The 18,741-nt window shown below is 51.8% G+C and overlaps 7 protein-coding genes across 7 annotated transcripts; 2 read left to right on the top strand and 5 right to left on the bottom strand.

The window, feature by feature from the left end:
• Window positions 1-89: 89 nt before the first annotated feature.
• Window positions 90-688, bottom strand: PC9H_003443 (uncharacterized protein; the record flags this gene model as incomplete). The annotated part of the gene is made up of 5 exons (XM_036773036.1): window positions 90-148; window positions 201-321; window positions 375-405; window positions 457-520; window positions 583-688. 5 exons carry the CDS (start codon window positions 686-688, stop codon window positions 90-92), a joined length of 381 nt encoding a protein of 126 aa, XP_036634509.1.
• Window positions 689-1,465: 777 nt separating this feature from the next.
• On the bottom strand, window positions 1,466-4,788 carry PC9H_003444 (uncharacterized protein; the record flags this gene model as incomplete). The annotated part of the gene is made up of 3 exons (XM_036773037.1): window positions 1,466-3,544; window positions 3,605-3,640; window positions 3,694-4,788. 3 exons carry the CDS (start codon window positions 4,786-4,788, stop codon window positions 1,466-1,468), a joined length of 3,210 nt encoding a protein of 1,069 aa, XP_036634510.1.
• A 104-nt stretch (window positions 4,789-4,892) lies between these two features.
• PC9H_003445 (uncharacterized protein) lies at window positions 4,893-5,799 on the bottom strand (the record flags this gene model as incomplete). Its single annotated transcript, XM_036773038.1, has 2 exons — window positions 4,893-5,582; window positions 5,635-5,799. 2 exons carry the CDS (start codon window positions 5,797-5,799, stop codon window positions 4,893-4,895), a joined length of 855 nt encoding a protein of 284 aa, XP_036634511.1.
• Window positions 5,800-6,003: 204 nt separating this feature from the next.
• Window positions 6,004-7,127, top strand: SYM1 (Protein required for ethanol metabolism; the record flags this gene model as incomplete). The annotated part of the gene is made up of 9 exons (XM_036773039.1): window positions 6,004-6,029; window positions 6,083-6,200; window positions 6,340-6,373; window positions 6,428-6,516; window positions 6,580-6,610; window positions 6,664-6,740; window positions 6,792-6,820; window positions 6,880-6,971; window positions 7,027-7,127. 9 exons carry the CDS (start codon window positions 6,004-6,006, stop codon window positions 7,125-7,127), a joined length of 597 nt encoding a protein of 198 aa, XP_036634512.1.
• A 227-nt stretch (window positions 7,128-7,354) lies between these two features.
• On the bottom strand, window positions 7,355-8,231 carry PC9H_003447 (uncharacterized protein; the record flags this gene model as incomplete). The annotated part of the gene is made up of 5 exons (XM_036773040.1): window positions 7,355-7,507; window positions 7,559-7,942; window positions 7,999-8,112; window positions 8,169-8,176; window positions 8,228-8,231. 5 exons carry the CDS (start codon window positions 8,229-8,231, stop codon window positions 7,355-7,357), a joined length of 663 nt encoding a protein of 220 aa, XP_036634513.1.
• A 196-nt stretch (window positions 8,232-8,427) lies between these two features.
• RRP5 (rRNA biogenesis protein rrp5) lies at window positions 8,428-13,494 on the top strand (the record flags this gene model as incomplete). The annotated part of the gene is made up of 14 exons (XM_036773041.1): window positions 8,428-8,649; window positions 8,707-8,820; window positions 8,874-9,284; window positions 9,341-9,568; window positions 9,622-10,029; window positions 10,079-10,420; window positions 10,470-10,675; window positions 10,733-11,567; window positions 11,615-11,676; window positions 11,729-11,921; window positions 11,973-12,860; window positions 12,917-13,070; window positions 13,117-13,333; window positions 13,383-13,494. The coding sequence occupies 14 exons, from the start codon at window positions 8,428-8,430 to the stop codon at window positions 13,492-13,494; spliced, it is 4,392 nt and encodes a 1,463-aa protein (XP_036634514.1).
• A 270-nt stretch (window positions 13,495-13,764) lies between these two features.
• Window positions 13,765-18,677, bottom strand: KEL2_1 (Negative regulator of mitotic exit; the record flags this gene model as incomplete). Its single annotated transcript, XM_036773042.1, has 9 exons — window positions 13,765-14,482; window positions 14,536-16,022; window positions 16,079-16,950; window positions 17,005-17,163; window positions 17,220-17,431; window positions 17,518-17,620; window positions 17,682-17,837; window positions 17,888-18,444; window positions 18,499-18,677. 9 exons carry the CDS (start codon window positions 18,675-18,677, stop codon window positions 13,765-13,767), a joined length of 4,443 nt encoding a protein of 1,480 aa, XP_036634515.1.
• Window positions 18,678-18,741: the final 64 nt, after the last annotated feature.

Below are 18,741 nucleotides of genomic sequence, written 5' to 3' on the forward strand. Positions count from 1 at the left end.
CGGACTCTGCCATCCACTCCAAAGCTTTTGGTAAATAGCAACAAACAATGGGACCACAACGCTATTGAATTTCGCGCCTGCGATCCTTCTCAGAAACTACATTCTACGAAGCCGTTTGTCGTCGGTGCTCCCGTGTGCGTTAGGCAAGCTATTGAAGACTCAGCGGAAAGCTCAACTTTCTATGTCAGACCACCACTTACCGCAGAAACGACCGCTCTGGTCATAGATAACGCGGTCTGCACCCGGGCTACCGCCACTGTAGACCGATCCCCGGAAGACTGGGAACTCGAAGAAAGTCGGCGTGCAGCTGAACGAAAAGTCCTGCATAGCCGCTATCAGTCGAAGGACGACTGATGCCAACTACTTGGACCAACCTCGAAGTTGTTGTATACGTGCGGGTAATTACTATAACTTGCGTTCAGCAGATTTCGCCAGGTTAATGGATCAATAATTTACCCAGATCCCCCAGCCCTAGCGCCGCGGATAGCGTTCGTTACATCCGTTGTAGTGAAACTCCTTCCTGCATGACAGAGCCGTGGCTCAACGCCGCGCTTGCACAATAGTGATGTGTGTCCCACTCACCAGCACAGTTGCACGAACGCACCCCCGTCTGGCGCTCGACAATTGCTGCCTGTACGCTAAACAAGGCACCGAGGGCGAAGAAAATAGTCAAGAACGCGAACTGCATGTTGCGGCTTGCTACTTTGTTCCCTCCATGCCTCGCTTTTATACGCGCTGCGGCAGCGAACCGCGCATTCTTCTTGTCAAGGCCTTTTCTAGCCTCTTCAGCTAATTTGACAATGCTCACATGGTGCCCCCCTCATCCGCACGCTGCTCGACCTTCCTCTCCTTCCCCAGTCGTTCCTTTTGGCTCACGATTTACCTGTTGTGTCTGCCGGCCAAGGCCAACATTCGAACGTGGCGTTATATCGTTCAACGTTTTCGGAAGTTACGATGGGACTCACATGGATCGGCCTTACAAGGAATTGATGAACGGACACTAGAAGTGCAGAAGTGGATACCTCCAGCTGACTTTTCTTATCTACTTCTGCGCGCATGCAAAGTCCTTCCCCGGAATCCAAACGCCGGCGTTTCTCAGTGCACCCCATTCGCTCGTCGTATGTTCTTGTCATTGTATTCCACATGCTCATTTTCGATAGATAGTGAACGTTTCTTAGGTTTGCGCGCATGTTAGGATTCGGAGCGAACGCAATTTGAATTCATCTATGGATGTGAATATGCAAGCATATAAATACAATCTATGGGCTATAGCACAGTGTGGGGATGTTCGTGTATGTGGATGCGGTGGTTGTGTACAATGTGCGTGCAATGTGCGATACGAGAGGAACGTGGATGGAGAACATATGACGAGATAAAAACATAGCTGAATGAATAGGAATATACAGTTCCACGTTGAAATGAACCCGAGAAAATGAAAACTGACCGGCCATGCGAACGAGGGGAACTACATGTCGTTTCTCCTCTTGCTGAGCACCCTCTTCGGTATTTTCTGGCCCGCTTTCGGTTCTACCTCCTTCACTTGGACTTTCCCCTTCAGCATCCGCTCCCTCTCCCTGATCTGCTTCTCCCTCTCTTTCCTCTCTTTAGCCTCGTTCTTTTCTCTCTCCTTGGCCATCCTCTCCCGCTCTTTAGCCTCAGCCTTCTCCCTTTCCTTCTCCAATTTGTCCCTCTTTGCCTTTTCCTTAGCGCTCAACTCATTCCCACCATCCGCTGGCTGATACGTCTCCGGCCTTGGTATTGACTCGCTACTTCCGACCTTACTACGCTTCCTCAGCACCTTCCTATCCGTTGTCATCGGTATCTCTTGCGCACGAGGCGACAGACTCCGTGAAGGAGGAACACCGCGAGGATTGTAGCCTTCAGGCTGGAATGGCGGCTGACGGCCACGCTGCTGGTTTGGCATCGGTGGCATAGGTTGCGCGTTCTGGAAGTAAACCTGCTGGCGATACTGCTCAGGGACGACTGGTGGACCAGCTTGATCGAGAGGGGTGGGCCCTGGTCGCGGGGCATATTCACGAGGATAGACGTTCTCATCCAACGATTGGGGGATCTGACGTTCACCGCTGGACCGAGGAGGGGATCCATTATCTAATTCTTGAGAAAGGTATCCATGCGGGGGTGACATCGGCGCAGCGTGTTGAGGACCAGGATAGTGAGGCATGAGCGGGGGATATCTTGGTTGTTGCTGATATCTTTGAGGCGGCGCATTCGGATATGACGGCTGGTACGAGTTTCCTGTAAAGCCACCTTGATTCGACTGTTGCTGCAATGGAGCGGGCATCACAAGCTTCTTGGGTAGATGAGATACTCTGGGCGGGGGACCTCTGTTTCCACGGGAGATACCTGTTCGAACGCTGGATGCTGAGCTCGACGGAACACCTGGAATACCACGGGGCGCCACGAACTCGGCAGGAGGTGGCGGGGAGTCTGGGGGACGCGGGCCCCCATTGACCTCCATGGGTGGCATATTCGGAGGGGTTATTGGTTGCGTCGTCGGCTGGTTTGCGGCGAGACCTTCACGGGAGTGTCCATTGCGGGAGTTTTCAGGTTCTTGATCGTCAAGGCTGCTTCGTCCGCTACTAGGAGTACTGCTTCCTTTAACCGTGACCTGTTGACTAGCCACACTTTCTGCGGATACAGCGCCATTGGCGCTACCCTTAAGGCCCAGTTCGGGGGCCGAATTATTGAGCACTTGGGAGGCCCTGCGTTGCTGACTGGAATCGACAGGCAATGGAAGAGTATTCGAGGAATTCGATGGGGCATGTTTGACATCGAGGCCCCGGAGGTACGGGGTTGAAGGTGCTTCGTAGCTGGGAGGCAACTGTTGTGGCGGAGGCGGAGGTGAGTTACGCAGTGGAATAGATCTGACGGCCGGTGTTGCGGTCTGCTGAGGGTTTTGTGGCGCTGATTCCATTCGCTCTTGAGGAACAGGCATTGATAACGACGGTGAAGGTGCGTCATCAAGGGCGCGTGGACGAGCGGTAGGCGAATAGGAAGCGTACGGGTCGAATTCGACACGGTCCCCGGGGTGTGACGGTGGCTGAAGGAATGACGCTGTTGGCTGCGAGGGAGCGGGCTGAGCTTGGCGCGGAGGGGAGGGTTTGCGAAGAGGTGTGGTTTGTGGGGGCTGTGGAGGTTGCTGAAGTGGAAGGCGCGATTGAGAAGGGTACGGCGATGGCTGCGGTTGTTGCTGCGAGACCCGACCTTGATTGAAACCCTGTGCATTGCCAGAGGATACGGCAGCGTCGCCATCGGGAAACGGGCGGAGGAACGCATTATGATAAGAAGGGCCTGAATTCTGACCATGCCCCGGATCGGAGGCCGCACCGTGGACGTTTCGATCAAGATTAGCAGGAGGACGCTGGGAACCCAAGTAACTTGAGTTGGGAGCAGGGTACGGATTGGCACCATATGCATAGTCCCTTGGGATGACTTGGCCGGGTTTGATGTTAAGCGACATAGGCGTGGATTGAGGAATTGACATGGATGCCGAGACTTGGTGAGATCCATTGCGATGACCAACCTATGACCAAAAATATCAAACAATGCCCCGACATGACGACGGTGTGAGATAAGGACAGACCATATGTAGAACATTGGGCCCACCGTTCAGATCGGGCTGGGAATGTCATTAACCACAAGGTCTGCGCGCATCGACGAGGAAGAGCTTACATGTTTCTGCTTGCTCGTAATGAGTCGAGATATCGCTTCGTACGGACCACCGTGATGTAGATGAGAGCCAAATGGATTGGTTTCGTCGAGTTCATCAATCCGATCGAGGCTACGGACTTGAACCGGTTTGGGAGGCGGCATATCTGATGGTGCGCTGGCTGAACGTGGAAGGGGGACAGGTTGAACATCTGCTTTATGCAGCTCGGGCATTGTCGTAGACCTTGTTTGCCCCGGACGCGGTACTTCAGGAGCGGGAGGTTGTTCTACCTCAGCTACGGGTGATTTGGCCTTGGTGGGTGAAGGTGGTTTATGTGCCTTAGCGAGTTTCGATGGCATCGGTGGTGGGGGTGGGGGTGCAGCTGGTTTACGTCGAAAGAAAGAGAACGTCCGCTTCCTCTTCTCTTCTTTCTGCTGTGCTACTGCCGTGTCCGACGTGCTCGGTAGTATATGTGAGTTGGCGGACGAGGGAGGCGTTGTAGAAGGACTGGAGTCACTGGATGAAGAAGACTCGAATGGGGACATACTATGTGGTGGTAATGTGGTCGGAATAGAGTTCGAGGGCTCAGTAGCCTTGAACGGGAAAGTTACATTTGGCTCACGCAGCTGACCGTCACTGCGGAGCGTCTGATGCGGCCGCATATGGCGTATTGCAAAGACCGGGCCGTCAGCTTGAGGTGTGTTCGGTGGCTGGAGAGGGAGACGAGGCGCGTCATTGTCGTAATCCGAGCCTGGAAGGTACGTCGAGACTGTGATTGGTGGCAAGGGTGGTCGGCGCGCCGGGATCGTCGCCTGTAGATCTTGCTTCAACATTGGGTGGCCGGGTGGCACCGACAAAGGGTCAAAATTCGGTATCGTCGTCGCCGAAGCATTGCGCATCGCCCATGTTAATGGAGGAGAGGGTGCAGGAGAGTGCAGCGGATGCAGAGTTGGATCCTGAGAGAATGCGGGATCGTCCAGGAAGCTCTGGGCAATTGGAGGGGGTTTCGGGTACATGGAGGAGGAGGGGAGGTTGTGGTGGGAAGAGGAGAAGAGGCGAGCGAAGAGGGAGGAGCGTTGGCCTTGCGGCTTTTGAATTTGAACGTTGTGGCCGTTCATGTCGAGAGAGACAAGGCGGCGATCACTTCAACTTCCATGCACAATAATTCGTTATCGTATCTTATCTCAGCGCCTATATATATACAGATTCAATGATATCCTCCTCAGAACGCAGGAGCGAAACAGAACAGCTTGTGCTCCTTCCACGCCTCCGTCTGACAGTCGCGGCCGCAATACCTGGCGCCCTTGCACCTCGAGCAAGTCAACGTCGCGTCTTCTCCACATTCCAGATTGCCACAGCCATCCAGTTGTCCAAGTAGATGTTGACGCGTCGATGTCACGTATAGACTGTCCGGCAATTCTTCGATAGCACTGAGCATCCCATTGCAGCGCGCGACTTCCATGCGTTGGAATTCATCGATGTTTTCGAACCCCCTCGTTTCTTGTAATGCCTTTGTCTTCTTAAACAGCCCCTCCCTCACGACCGTGTCTATACATGCCTTTCCATCGTCCCCCAGGCTCGGATCACACCATATGAGCATGTTCATGAGCAACGTGCATATGTGACCTGGTCCACTAGGCTTTCTCCATGGGACGCCATCAAGGAACGCACGTCCGATTTGATTCCCAAGCCCCTGTACAAGATCCTTGTCTTGCAAGTATTTCCGGAGGAATGGGTTCAACTTGGGTTCGGGGAGGATGGTGAAGATTTGCACATATGTCGCGAAGAGCTTGGGCTGGTACTGCAGGCTGGTGTGCCGTAGCCTGGCACCCAGCAAATGAAGAGAATTCGCGGCGAACGCCATGTACTCAGCGCGAATGATGAAATCGGGGAGGATGAGTTGAGCGTGGATCTGTGGATACTCGGATCTCAGCATATATTCCGATGAAAGCTGGTAGCCTCACCTGCGTCTGGATCTCCTTATCGTCTTCTGCGCTCAGATCCCTGACTGCTGCTACAGCGTCGTAAAGCCTTGCCTTTTCTGCGAGCATCTGGGCGATACCCACCGCGTCTTTGGTGAGTCCTTCGATAGAGTAGTTTTTACCCTTGATATTTATGGTGCCTGACATCCTGGCGCGAGGTGTTTGAGAGGTCTGCACGCTGTGGAAGTTGAAACAGACTCTAAAATGCAGTGGCTCAAGCTCTTTGAGGATATTTCTACACCGCGGCTAATCTAATCTAATCTATGCAATTCTATGTAGCCGATCGTGCTGAATTTGGATCATCATTTACTCCGACCAACTCGTTGTCCTCGACGGTCAACTTCACCACTCATGGCTTCCCTTCTCCGAGCATACAAGTAAAGGCTTCAATCTATCTCATGGAATTTGAAACTAAACGCGATCGTTGTAGCTCTGCGTTGATTCGCAGGCCCATGTTGGCCCAATGTCTCACTGGAGGCATCCTATTTGGCGCGGGGGACTTCATCGCCCAGCAAGCCGTGGAACGACGCGGGCTATCAGACCACGATGTGAGGAATCGGCACAGGCTTCACTCTTTGGGATGGTAATATTGAACAGGCCCGACTTTACTTTACCTCACCGTCAACCTGAACTCCACGCGCTGGTGCAATCGTCGTTTATTATGGATGATGGGAAACTGCGGTATAGCTCAGTCGGACGGCGAGACTGACGTTCTATGGCGGTGTGTACATTTGCTGAAGTGAACACGTATGCAAGCGCTGATGCTTGTCAAAAGGCTGCCTTTTCGGACCCACACTCACAAAATGGTACCAATTCCTCGGTCGCATACAATTCGCGAGTCCCACGAAAGCCGTCATATACAGAGTGCGTGCTTAAATATCGAAACGTTCGCGAACCAGACTCCATGAAATTTATCCTCGATTCTAGGTATGGCTTGATCAGGCGCTGCTTACGCCCGGTGAGTTTAACCCTCCTCTTCGTGAATGGTCGACTGACGAAATGGCGCACTAGCTTCGATCCCATTCTTCTTTGGTGCCATGTCGATTCTTGAAGGGAAGCCACACGACGCTATTCCCCGAATCACATCTGTACGCCCCTCTCATGCGTGTACGTGTCCTAATTAACCATGTTTAACGCAGGCCTATGTTCCGACCCTCCTACGAAATTGGTGTGCCCATGTTCAATGCTACTAAAAGTTCCATTATGGCTAACTAAGATGTGAACTAGGTGTGTGTTCCTCCCAACCCAGATAATCAACTTCTGGCTTGTACCGCCGCATCTCCGATTTGTCGTTGTCTCCGTTGTTGGCCTATTTTGGAGTGAGTCCTATACACCGTGATGCCGGTCGCACACTTACTTGATCTACAAACGCAGATACATACCTAAGTATCGCAAACAGAGAGCACTCTCGCCAACATGTTGAGGCCAATCCCACCGTTCTTCCTGTTGTAGATGAAAAGGACGCAGTCCCTTAGTAGAGCCTAGCTGGCGTAGCTCATTTTGGTTATATAGGTTTCGTTGTAGAGGGACAGAGATGCCGACCACAGCTCACACTTATGCATACCCCAAATCGTCACTCGCACCGACATCGTGCGCTAGCAATAGCATCAAGTCAAGTGGTAATAACATTGTGCTGAAGAAGCCAGAAACTACAAGAAAACATGATTGCACCAGTAATAAACATAAGTAACTAAGCAGGTCGTCAGTAACTCATACGGAACATGAATTGGAAGCTGTACTGTTTAGTATCAGGATCCCAATGCGACCAATTCCAATAGCCAGCGTCGTCAGCCTCATCTTCAATCTCGCGCGCGGGAATACGGAAAGCTATAGTCTCATATGGTTCCGCTGCAACCTATATACTCTCCATTTAGCAAGGGACCCTCTGGACACAGAAAAAACTCACGATAAGGTACTGGTATGCTTTGTTGGGCGGCTCGCGTTTTTGCTCCCATGCACTCATAAAGCGTCTTCTAGGGACGACTCCAGGCTTGATTTGCGGCAGATGGACTTGCACCATCATACCCTCCTTCCCCGTGTCGTTATCTCTGACCTTGGTGACTCGGTACCCCGGCCGTCCAATCTTCAAGAAAACTTTTCTTTGGATGTTGCTCTGCGTCGGAGCGATCATCAACTGCGTGTCCTTGGCATCGCGGGCGGCGCGACGCGCGAGGTTGGTTTGGTGCTTTTTGCCTTGCGTGTGAGCGAGGTAGGAGCCTTCGTTGGTGTGGAGAGTCAGGCAAAGACGACATTCGAGAGAACCGAGATGGTTGCGTAGAATATATGGGTCCTAATTGAAAGAGTGAATGTAAAAATGGCTGAACCATAAGGTGAGGGGACAAGTACCTTCGCGAGATCAATAGTTTCCAAGGCAAGCTTCCTCAACCGTTCACGCCTATCGACATTCGTTTCCGAGGCACCTGCGACACCACCTCCACCGAACTTGGAACCGACACGATTCTAAGAAACAACACCGGTTACGAAGAAAATAAGGCAAAGAATTATGCGAAGCATACCTGATAATCTGCATCCAATGTTAGCAGTCAACTAGGAAGTTACTAGCACAAGCACTCACCCATTATTCCGACTTCAGTGCAAGCTTGACGGTCAACGGAAAGGACGAAGCTGCTCACGTAATCCACCTCTAAGACGAATCAAGATCTATCTCACGTGCGCCAAAGCCCGATCATTGCAAAAATTCTGGCAGGAGTTGAAGTCCATTAACGCGACCGTTCTGATCATCCTCTCCGCTCGCCAACGGCCCACGGTTTATTGATGGCGGCCAAGAAACGATCCAATGACACCTCCAACGATGACAGGAAATCCAAAAAGCCCAAGACGGAGAAGCCTACCACAAAAGCAGCACCGCCTGCAGCATCTACTCTGATTTCTGAGGAGGTCGACTTTCCTCGCGGAGGAGGGACATCATTATCGGCTCTAGAGGTCAAGACGCTGCGAGCAGAAGCGGTTAAGGAGGCTGATGAAGCACTCTTTGAGGTGCGCGAAACACCCGCTGCAATCCATGAAGTAGTTCATTACTTGATCGCTGTATAGGAAAATGCTGCCGCTAAAAAATCCAAGAAGCGGAAATCCACTACAAAAGGTGCTTCTGCATCGGGGCACACTGAGAAGGGGGACAGAATACGGATAGAGCACTTGAACTATAAGGTGCGCAGACCAGTATGCTCCCTTGCAACCCGTATGCTGAATCATGTCTATAGCGAATCAATATTGGGATGAAGATTCTTGGACAAATTGTATCAATACAACCGCTTGCTCTCATTGTATCACTACCGAACCAACTCTTCGCGCACGTTCCGATCACCCATATTTCATCACAATTGACCAGTCTCCTAGAAGGGCATACCGAGTCGGATGAGGAACCAGAGGACGATGAGGACGAGGAGAATGGATCACCTTCATTTCGGGTACCAGATCTTGCAGACATATTCACAGTAGGAGAGTATGTCCGAGCAGTGGTAACTGCAGTGCATGCTTCCGGCGTCGGAGACGTCTCGGTTATTGGGAAGAGTAGAGATGATGTGGTTAGGACAAGCCGACGGGTAGAGTTGACTCTGGTTCCGGAACGCGTCAATCAAGGCGTTCAGAAAGGTGACCTCAAGCCAGGCTTCGTGTGTATAGGTCCAATTACTTGCTGCGGCTATGGGACTTAACATCTATTGTTCAGACGATAACTGCTTCAGTGCAAAGCATTGAAGACCATGGTTATGTTCTTGATCTAGGTGTTCCTGACGTCCCCGGCTTTTTGTCATTCAAAGACGTTAAGAAGCACCATCCGAATGACACAACTCGGTTTCATATCGGACGCCTGCTCAATGTATCTGTTTCCGAGGACGCTGCGAAGGGACGAACTTGCAAAGTTACGTTAGATCCTCGAATATACACCACTACACTGGTTCGTTCTCCGCAAAACATCTACACCGTTACGTTCTGCTAACCCCCCCATAGCTCACTGAAGTCTCTAACGTTACTTCTGTCCTACCTGGGACACTCGTACAAGCACTTGTGACCGCCGTACATCCCAGTGGCCTTAACCTTCAATTACTAGGTTTCTTCGACGGCACTGCCGAGCAACTTCATCTTGAACCCAATCATACATACAAAATCGGGAAACGACTCAAAGCGAGAGTATTATACGACTACTCAACTACACCACCCCGCTTCGCCCTTTCGCTGAATCCTCATGTTGTCTCTCTCAAGCCGAGGCAAATAAAACGTGAGGAAGGCAGTGAGCTATCTACAGTGCAAGACGCCTATCCGGTGGGGACAATACTGGAATCGGTTAAAGTCACGCGAGTCGAGAACGAGCGGGGACTGTTTGTAGAAATTCAACCCGGTCTTGAGGGCTTTGTACATGTATGTGACGCCCACTGATTCACTCTATTTTCTCATAAATCTATTGCAGATCTCGCATGTATCAGACGACCACGTCACATCCCTCCCACCTTCCTCAGGACCCTTCAAAGTCGGCTCTATACATCCAGCTCGCGTGACAGGATACTTCGCTTTCGACGGCGTCCTCCAACTGAGCCTGAAGCCTTCCATCATCGCCCAGAGATTCTTCCATGTCGCAGAAGTCGAGGTCGGCGAAGTCATCAAGGGCACTATCAAGAAACTCACCGACAATGGTCTCTTCGTCTCGCTCTCAGGGAAGTTCGACGGTGTAGTGTGGCCCAACCATTATGCAGATATCACGTTGAAGCACCCCGCAAAGAGGTTCAAACCGGGCGCAAGCATCAAATGTCGAGTGAGTGTTGTACTCATCTCCTCCATCCGATCAACTGACGAAGTCTTAGATTCTCCACGTTGATCCAGAACGGAATCGTATCTCGTTGACTGCCAAAAAGACGCTGGTTGATTCTACCCTGCCTATCATATCAAAACCTGAAGACGCTCAAGCCGGTGTCGTGGTACATGCAGTCGTTTTCAAGGTTTCTGAAAAGCAGCTGTTGGTGGAGTTTTACAACAATCTCAAGGCTGTTATCCCTCTTAGAGAAGTCAGGTATGTGTATGTGATAGCAACGACACTTACTATAACGACATTAACGTAATTCTCCAGTGAGAGCAAGCTCCCTTCTCTAGCGGATGCGTACCCTATAGGCAAGGTCGTGAAAGTTCGGATACTATCTACCGATCTTGAAACGTCTCGCATCGTGGCCAGCATCCGTCAGGCGGCCTCTACCTCAGAATTCACCACGGTCAACATCGACGCAGTGGAGATCGGAGACACAGTAGAGGGCATCATCTCAGATATTCACAAAGACAACGCTGTCCTCATCTTGCAGCCGACGAAGGTCAAGGCCCTCCTCTCACTAAAAAACCTTGCCAACCATCGCGGTGTCTCTGTCGCTGAGGTTCAAACTGCTGCGAAACGAGGAGAGAAGCTTGAGGAACTAGTGGTGGTCACGAGAAGTCCAGAGAAGGGTCTTGTCATTGTGGCGAATAAGCCGAAGTCGAAGATCACCTTGGGTAAAAGCAAAGTCTCTCTAGACACCGTGACTATCGGCCAAATTGTCACAGGTCGAGTAACACGGCACACTCGCAACGGTGCCTTGTTCAAATTCGGCTCACATCTTGGAGGTATCTTACATCCCACGGACACTTGCGACGACTACGACGCCAGCGTACCGATCCCAGACGTCAACACCGTCGTCAAAGCCGCAGTTGTTGAGATTGCCACGGACAAGAAACAAGTAGCATTGTCGACCCGGGCTTCAAGACTCGACCCTGACGGCCACCCTCTCATAAAGGATCGTGAAGTCATAAATGCGTCTGACTTGAAACATGGGGACTCGGTGCGAGGTTTCGTTAAGAGCATCACTCCACACGGTCTGTTCGTCAGCATTGGTAGGCACGTCGATGCTCGAGTGCAGATCAAGGAATTGTTTGACGAGGTGAGTTCTTTATGCGCCTCGTTAAGTCAGGCAATAACTGTTTCCAGTTCGTGAAGGATTGGCAACCTCGCTTCAAGCTGAATCAAGTGGTGAAAGGGCGAATCCTGAGGCTTGTGCTTCTCCTGTTCCTCCGTAACGCGATGCTTATGGTTTGGTTGCAGCGTCAATGCCGAAGACAAGCGTGTGGAGATGACCTTCCGGTCTGGAGACTTGAGCAAGGCTAGATCTGCTCTCACTCTAGCGGACTTCAATGTTGGCCAGAAAGTTGAGGGGACAGTGAAGAAGATCGAGGATTACGGCCTTTTCATCCAAATACAAGACTCTAAACTATCTGGCCTTTGCCATAAAACTCAGGTTCGCTCTCTTCTTAGTGCTAGCGCTCCCATCTTTCTCACCGCAGTTTAGCTTTCAGACAACAAAGATGCTGATGTGACAGTGGCCCTTCGAGGATTCCGCGAAGGGGACCGAGTGAAGGCTCTCGTCTTAGACACCTCGAAAGGTCGTATATCTTTGGGCATAAAACCCTCTTACTTTGCGGATGACGAAGTCATAAACAGCGACCATGATGAGCCAGACGCCGTAGAGCCAAACGAGACATTTGATGGTGCCGATGAGCAGGGTGACTCTGATGCAATGGCCCTGGATGCGAAAGAGGCAGACGATCACAACCCAGATGCTGAGGATGACGACGAAGCGCCTTCAGACGATGACAATGACAACATGCAAATCGATTCTCACGATCTAGTCCAGCCTTCCACCTCGCAGCAACAACCCTCCCCCTCTACGTTACCTGTTCCTACTCTACAATTGCAAGGAGGTTTCCAATGGTCGGCTGGCGATTTCGACGCCAACGATGGGAGCGATGACGATTCATCGTCCGACGAAGACCAGGCCGAGGATCAAACAAAAAAGCGGAAACGGCAAAAAAAGCAGATAGAACATGATCTAACGGCAGATATGCACACGAAGACTCCCGAGTCGAATGCTGATTTCGAGCGTGTCTTACTTGGCTCCCCTAATTCCTCGTTCCTGTGGATACAGTACATGTCCTTCCAGCTGCAACTATCCGAGACAGACAAAGCCAGAGAAATTGCCAAACGTGCTCTAGCAACAATCAACTTCCGCGAAGAGCAGGAGAAATTGAACGTATGGATAGCGCTGCTCAATTTGGAGAACGTCTACGGCACAGATACTTCTTTGGAGGCTACGTTCAAGGATGCCGCCAGACACAACGACTCGAAGACTATACATCTTCGTCTGGCCGCCATATTAGACCAGTCAGACAAAGTCCAAGTAAGGGGTCTAATTTCTCCGATAGCCTATCTAATGCTTACATTTTTCTTCTTCAGAGGGCTGAAGAACAATACAAGCGCACAAGCAAGAAGTTTGGTCACAGCTCAAAGGTGTGGACTCTGTTCGGAGAATTCTATCTCCGCCGAGGGGAAGCCGAGTCCGCGAGAAATCTACTTCCTCGTAGCTTGCAAAGCTTGGAAAAGCGAAAACGTATGTCTTTCGTTGTCAGTTTGCTCAAATATTGACAATCCGATAGACATCAAGACGATATCGCGCTTCGCTCAACTGGAATACAAACTTGGGGATGCTGAGCGTGGCAAAACCATCTTTGAGGGGATAGTAGATTCACATCCCAAGCGATGGGATATGTGGTCAATATACATCGACATGGAGGCTGGGCAACAAGATATGCAAAGCGTCAGAAACATCTTCGAGCGTGTTTTGGCAATCAAGATGACCAGCCACAAAGCCAAGTAAGCACCAGGCTTCTGATGATGATAGTTTCTTACTCAAGTCCGACAGATCGTTCTTCAAAAAATGGTTGGAACTCGAGCGGAGAATTGGCGACGAAGAGGGTGCTGACCATGTCAAAGCAAAAGCGATCGCATGGACTCAACAAGCTGCTGGCTCATAGTTATAGCTATCTAACACAATGTTCTGACTTCACCTCACAATTATCAAGATGCAGATAAATCGAATAATATTATGGATGAGGATGATCGATAATAATCGGCAGTGGCACAACTGCCCATAAGCAAATAGATATATATACGATGACAATATCAGCAATTGAAAGGAGAGCGGGATGAGCACCAACAGAGATAGAAATCCAAACGAGCGTGATGAGCAACAAATGCGAAAGGGTATATATACAAAAGCATTAAGCAAGGATACAAAATAGAGATCATGACCGTGGTGATCGAGTTCGTTCAAATCCAGAAGACATATGGTCAGAGTCATTGAAGTCGCTTAGTGGTCGGCGATTGCTCATTGAGCTCGCCAGTTGCCGTTGCCAATCGTCCAATTCGCTGGAAAGATGCTCGAAAGCGAGAGCATTCTCGGAACTTGAGGTGCTTGCGCGACGTCCAGACATTGGTCTGCCTTGGCCAAAAGTGGGTTGATCAACTTCAAGCAGTAGTCCAATCTTGTGGGACAGTTGCTCGTTCTCTCGCCGCAAGGTTATGTTGTCGTTGCTCAATTTCTCCAGTGTCGTCTCTTCGCTGCCGCCTCGAGCAACTAGCAGGGAGTTCTGTAAGCGTTCGACTTCATGCTGCAGCTCTTCGATCTGGCTCAGTCGATCGTCTGATTCTCGTTGTGATACGACGAGGCTGTCACGGAGAGTTTCAAGGTCCCTCTCTAGAATATCTAAGCGATTTCGCAACTCTTTGTTCTCAGTGTGAAGCCTTTGCACTTGTCGTTGCGAGTCGATGAGTTGACTTCGAATGATTTCTGAGCCTTCGTCTGAAGACGGGGTTGTACGTCCGTTGAGGCCCCGCACCCTGGCAGCAGAGTCGGGAGTCTTGACACCACGGGCAGCGTCAAGATCAGCCTGTAGCTCGGCATTGGTTTTCTTCTGCTTTGTGACTTCGTCCCGCATTCTCCGCATCATCTTTTCAGTTCCCCTTGAAGGCAATTTGTTAGGGAACAAGAAATCACGAAACATAAAAAGACATACTTGACATAGCGGACAGCGAGCTGATAGTCCTCTTCCATTTGCAACATTCTGACTTTGTAGCCACGCTCCGTCTCCTCCAATTTACGCTCCAAGTCAGCAGCCCGCGCTTCTGCTTCGTTGGTTCGTGAAGGAGAGTGGCTATTGGCTCTGAGGTGGTCAAGCTCCGATATAAGGCTGTTGATCTGGTCCTCCGCATCTCTCTTTTGATGTGAAATCTGAGCGACTTCGCGTTGAGCATCTTCATGGTGGCGCGTGAGTTCTGCAAGTTGTTGTTCGAGGTCTGCGATAGTCTCCGGAGCAGAGTTGCCATTGAACTGTGGACGCATATCGTCGTCGAGCAAAATGCCATTCTCCGAGAGGTATCCCCGCAGCATATTGAGACGCAGAAGGGCATCCGATGCAGCTTTCGACTGTTCCATCGACTCACGCTCTTTGTCGGAGAGATCGCGACCAAGGGAAGCGCTGGTGTGCATGGCATTGGACAGCTGAGAGCGAAGGCCGTTAATTTGTGACCGAAGTTGTAAGCGCTCGATCTCGTTCTCGCGATTCTGCCGCCGTTCTGCCGCGAGTTGCGTTTGAATATCCTCGACGCGAGCCGTGGTTTCCTTGAGCATCTGGCGTAGAGAGGAGGTCTCCGTCTCCATTGCTTGGACTTTCTCCATATGCCCACGGACTAGGCGATCCTCGTCGGATTTTAAGTCGCGATGTGAGTCAAGTATTTCTCCCAGACTACCGGTCGTCAGCGCCCGATAAGCATCTGCCTCTTCTCGCGACTTGGCCCACGAGTTCTCCACCTCAGTCAGTTGCGCCCGCATCGACTCTACCTCCGTCGTGCGCGACTCGAGCTCCCCACGAAGTTCGGCGAGGTCGGCCTCTAGTGTGTTTATATGTTCACGAGAGTGCTGTTGTTGCGCATCTGCCTCGCTATTGCGCGCAGAGGCAGCTTGCACCGCCGATCGTGCTTGCTCCAGAGCGCGAACATGCTGATCACGAGACAGCTTCAGTTCCTCGATCTGCGCGAGCAAGTTCGACTCATCGGCCGCCTTCTGCTCGTACAGCGAAGTCTGAGACAAAAGTTTCTCAGTGTGATCGCGCAGCTGAGCATCGAGGCGATCGTTCAGTTCCTGCAGGCTACCCGTCTGCTCGACCAACCGCATGTGCGCTTCATTGAGCTTCTCCGCACGCTTGGTAGCATCAGAAGCCCGGGCCTCCGCGTGTTCGCACAGCGTCGTCTGCAGCGCCAGCGAATCGTTCAGCTCGTTCAGCTTCCTGTCCTGGTTCCAGCGTTCCTCCACAAGCACCGATACCCGCTGCTCCAGGTCTGCCACGCGCTCCCTCTCAGCCTGCGCGAACTCCACTTCGTTCGACGACTCCAACGCCGCCAGCTTCGTCCGATAGTACGCCGCTTCTTCCGTCGCACCAGCTCTCTTACGCTCAGCCTCAGCCAGGCGATCTGATGCTTGCTTCGCTTGCTCCACAAGTACGGTCTGCACCAACACCCATCAATGAAAAGCAAACGCAAGCTCAAAGCACGACCACCCACCTGTATATGTGCCTTGAACTGCTTAAACTGCAGCACCATCTCCGCCCGCTTCGCGTCGGCCGAGTCGTCCGGGTTTCCATTCGCCACCTCAGAAGGCGAAGCATCACTGACTTCATATATAAACCCAGACCGTGACGCCTGCTGCAACGCCTCCTTCATCCACGCCATTTTCTTCCTTGCAGCGTCCAGCTCCTCTCTAGTCTTCACATCCCGCATGGTGTCCACTGGCGCACTACCAACTCCAACCGTGCTATTGGCAGTACCAGGTCGATTGAAAGCGTTGGCTGTGGGCGAACCGTTAGGCGGCTGATAGAACGCATCTGGCGGCGGCTTGCTGCGATCGACAGTCAAAGGCGACGCGCTCCGTGCTGCTATACCCATCGACACCCCAGTGATATTTGGCACATTCCCATTGCCGTAATCCTGGCTCCCATTCGCCGGTGAAACTGCCCTACTAGCAACCGTAGGCGGGCTCTTAGCTCGAGTATGGCTAGATTGGGAAAGCTGCTCCGGTGACATGGCTCGTTCCCGGATGTATGATTCTGTGGTGGCGGATTCAAACCCATCGTCCGTCCCATTCGCATCATCTTCCTCTCGTCTGGGTCGCATGGGGCCCTTACCTTTGCCATTCACTGGGAAAGGTGGCTGCGCCACACCATTGACAGGCTTAGTAGTAGGTCGCCCATTGGCTGGCGACATGCCCCGTCGCACTTCCTCCTCCATGGGTCCATTTGGCGACACCGATCGCGCACCATTAGCCATCTGCCCCCCATTAGGCTGCGCCTGCGTAATACTACTCTTTCGTGGAGCTTGTGTGTTAGGTTGCGCGCCGGTCGGCGGCGGTTTGTTAGAATCAGGGTACTTGATATGTTCTGTAAGAGATAAGGATGAATGATCGCGGCTTGATAGACGGATTGAGCACGTACTTGTGTCCAGGACATGGATGACACTGGCGTCGTCAGACCTTGCTGGAGTAAATGATTCACCACCCAAGACAAGTACCCTAGTCCCCATTGAAGCCATAGCATGTCCGGATCGGCCGCTAGGTGATGGCCCCATGTTCTGGAACATATACCACCTTTGGTCTGGAGAAAGAGCGGTATTCAAGACATATATAGCTCATGAATGATGCTGGACGTACTGGTTATCTTGAACGCTGCAAGGTCTCCGAGATCCTTTCCATCGACCCCCCGTCCACCAAAGACGTACATCACATCATCCACCAACGCTGCCGCGTGGCCCTCCCGCGGCGACGGAATAAACCCAATACACTGCAGCTCGCTCCAGGTCCGCGTATTCATGTCAAACGCCCATGTGTCATTGTAGTGATACTGCCCATCAGTGCCACCGAATCTAGCAACACGCATCATCATCAATAACCAATAATCAGATTGAACACATAGAGCGTTAGAACCCTCTAAATAGAATAGAATACCCACATCAAAATTCGATCACCATGGGTAACACAGACATGCCCGGTTCTGGGAGCTGGTCTGTCCGCAGTGACGGGATCGAAGAGCTCCCAGGTTGCCTTCGTCCGCACTGAATTATGCAATGGATCAGAGATGTGGAACGGGGATTGACATAACGTGAGGATATTCACATGAGTTTAGATCGAATGCCCAGAGGTCGTTTAAGAAGTCTCTGTCGACTTGACCACCGAATACGAAGAATTTTGAGCCGATCATCGCTACAGCATGACCATAGCGCCCAACGGGGGCAGGTCCGTGCACGGTGACCCGAGTCCATTCTCGAGACACTAGGCCCAATGTATTAGTGTATATATGAAGGAATGGAACATGTACACACCAAGATTGAGAAGATACAGTCCATCGTCCTGCTTGTCTGTAGGTTTTGATTTTGGATCGGCTTTTGTGTCACCGCCCCATACGATGAGCACAGAGCTTACGAGGGCACTAGCGTGGCCCACTCGAGCGGAAGGAAGTTCGCCGCCGGTTTGGAGAAGAGTGGCTGATAGATCACGGGTGGAGAAAAGGTATAGGTCGTTTCGGGGGAGTTCATGGACGAGACCGCCGAAAAGGAAGAGATCGCCTGAGGGTGTCGCTGTGGCTGGGAGAGAGTGGCCGTATCGTGGAAACGGCGAGGGTGAGGGTGAAGTCGGCGGTACTACACCAGGTTTATTGATAACGACCGGCGGAGGAAGTTGTAGTCGTCGGGCAGACCATGGATACGCCGGTCTTGGCGTCGATGACTGGGACGATGGGGGCTGCTGCTGCACCGGTGGTGGGCCGTTTGGTTGTGTCGGCTGAGGTGGGTTATTTGGGCTGTTCCCCCGTATTTGCGCCCGTGGCTGCTGCTGGACACTTGGAGGGACGGCCGTATTGCCGTTGACGCTAGCAGGGGGTCTTTTCGCCATAAACAACACGAGAAGGAAAGACGATGAAGCAGGAGACACTCACCCATCAAGCGGATTTGCGTCCCGTAAACTACCAGATTGATGCTGGGGTGCATTGCCACTATCTTTGCTGGCACTCGCAGAGAGCTGGGCCAAAGCCTGTGTGGGCGTTTGGGCCACAGTGACTTGGGACGGGGCCGTTGGCGTGGCGGCATGGGACTTCTTCCTGGAGAAGAAGGACATTCTGCGAGTCCTCGTACCAAAGAGGGACGGTATGGCGAAAAGAGATATTGGACAAGGTAAAAGG

The sequence above is a fragment of the Pleurotus ostreatus genome (genome assembly GCF_014466165.1).
Source record: "Pleurotus ostreatus strain PC9 chromosome Unknown scaffold_2, whole genome shotgun sequence".
Classification (NCBI taxonomy): Eukaryota; Fungi; Basidiomycota; class Agaricomycetes; order Agaricales; family Pleurotaceae; genus Pleurotus; species Pleurotus ostreatus.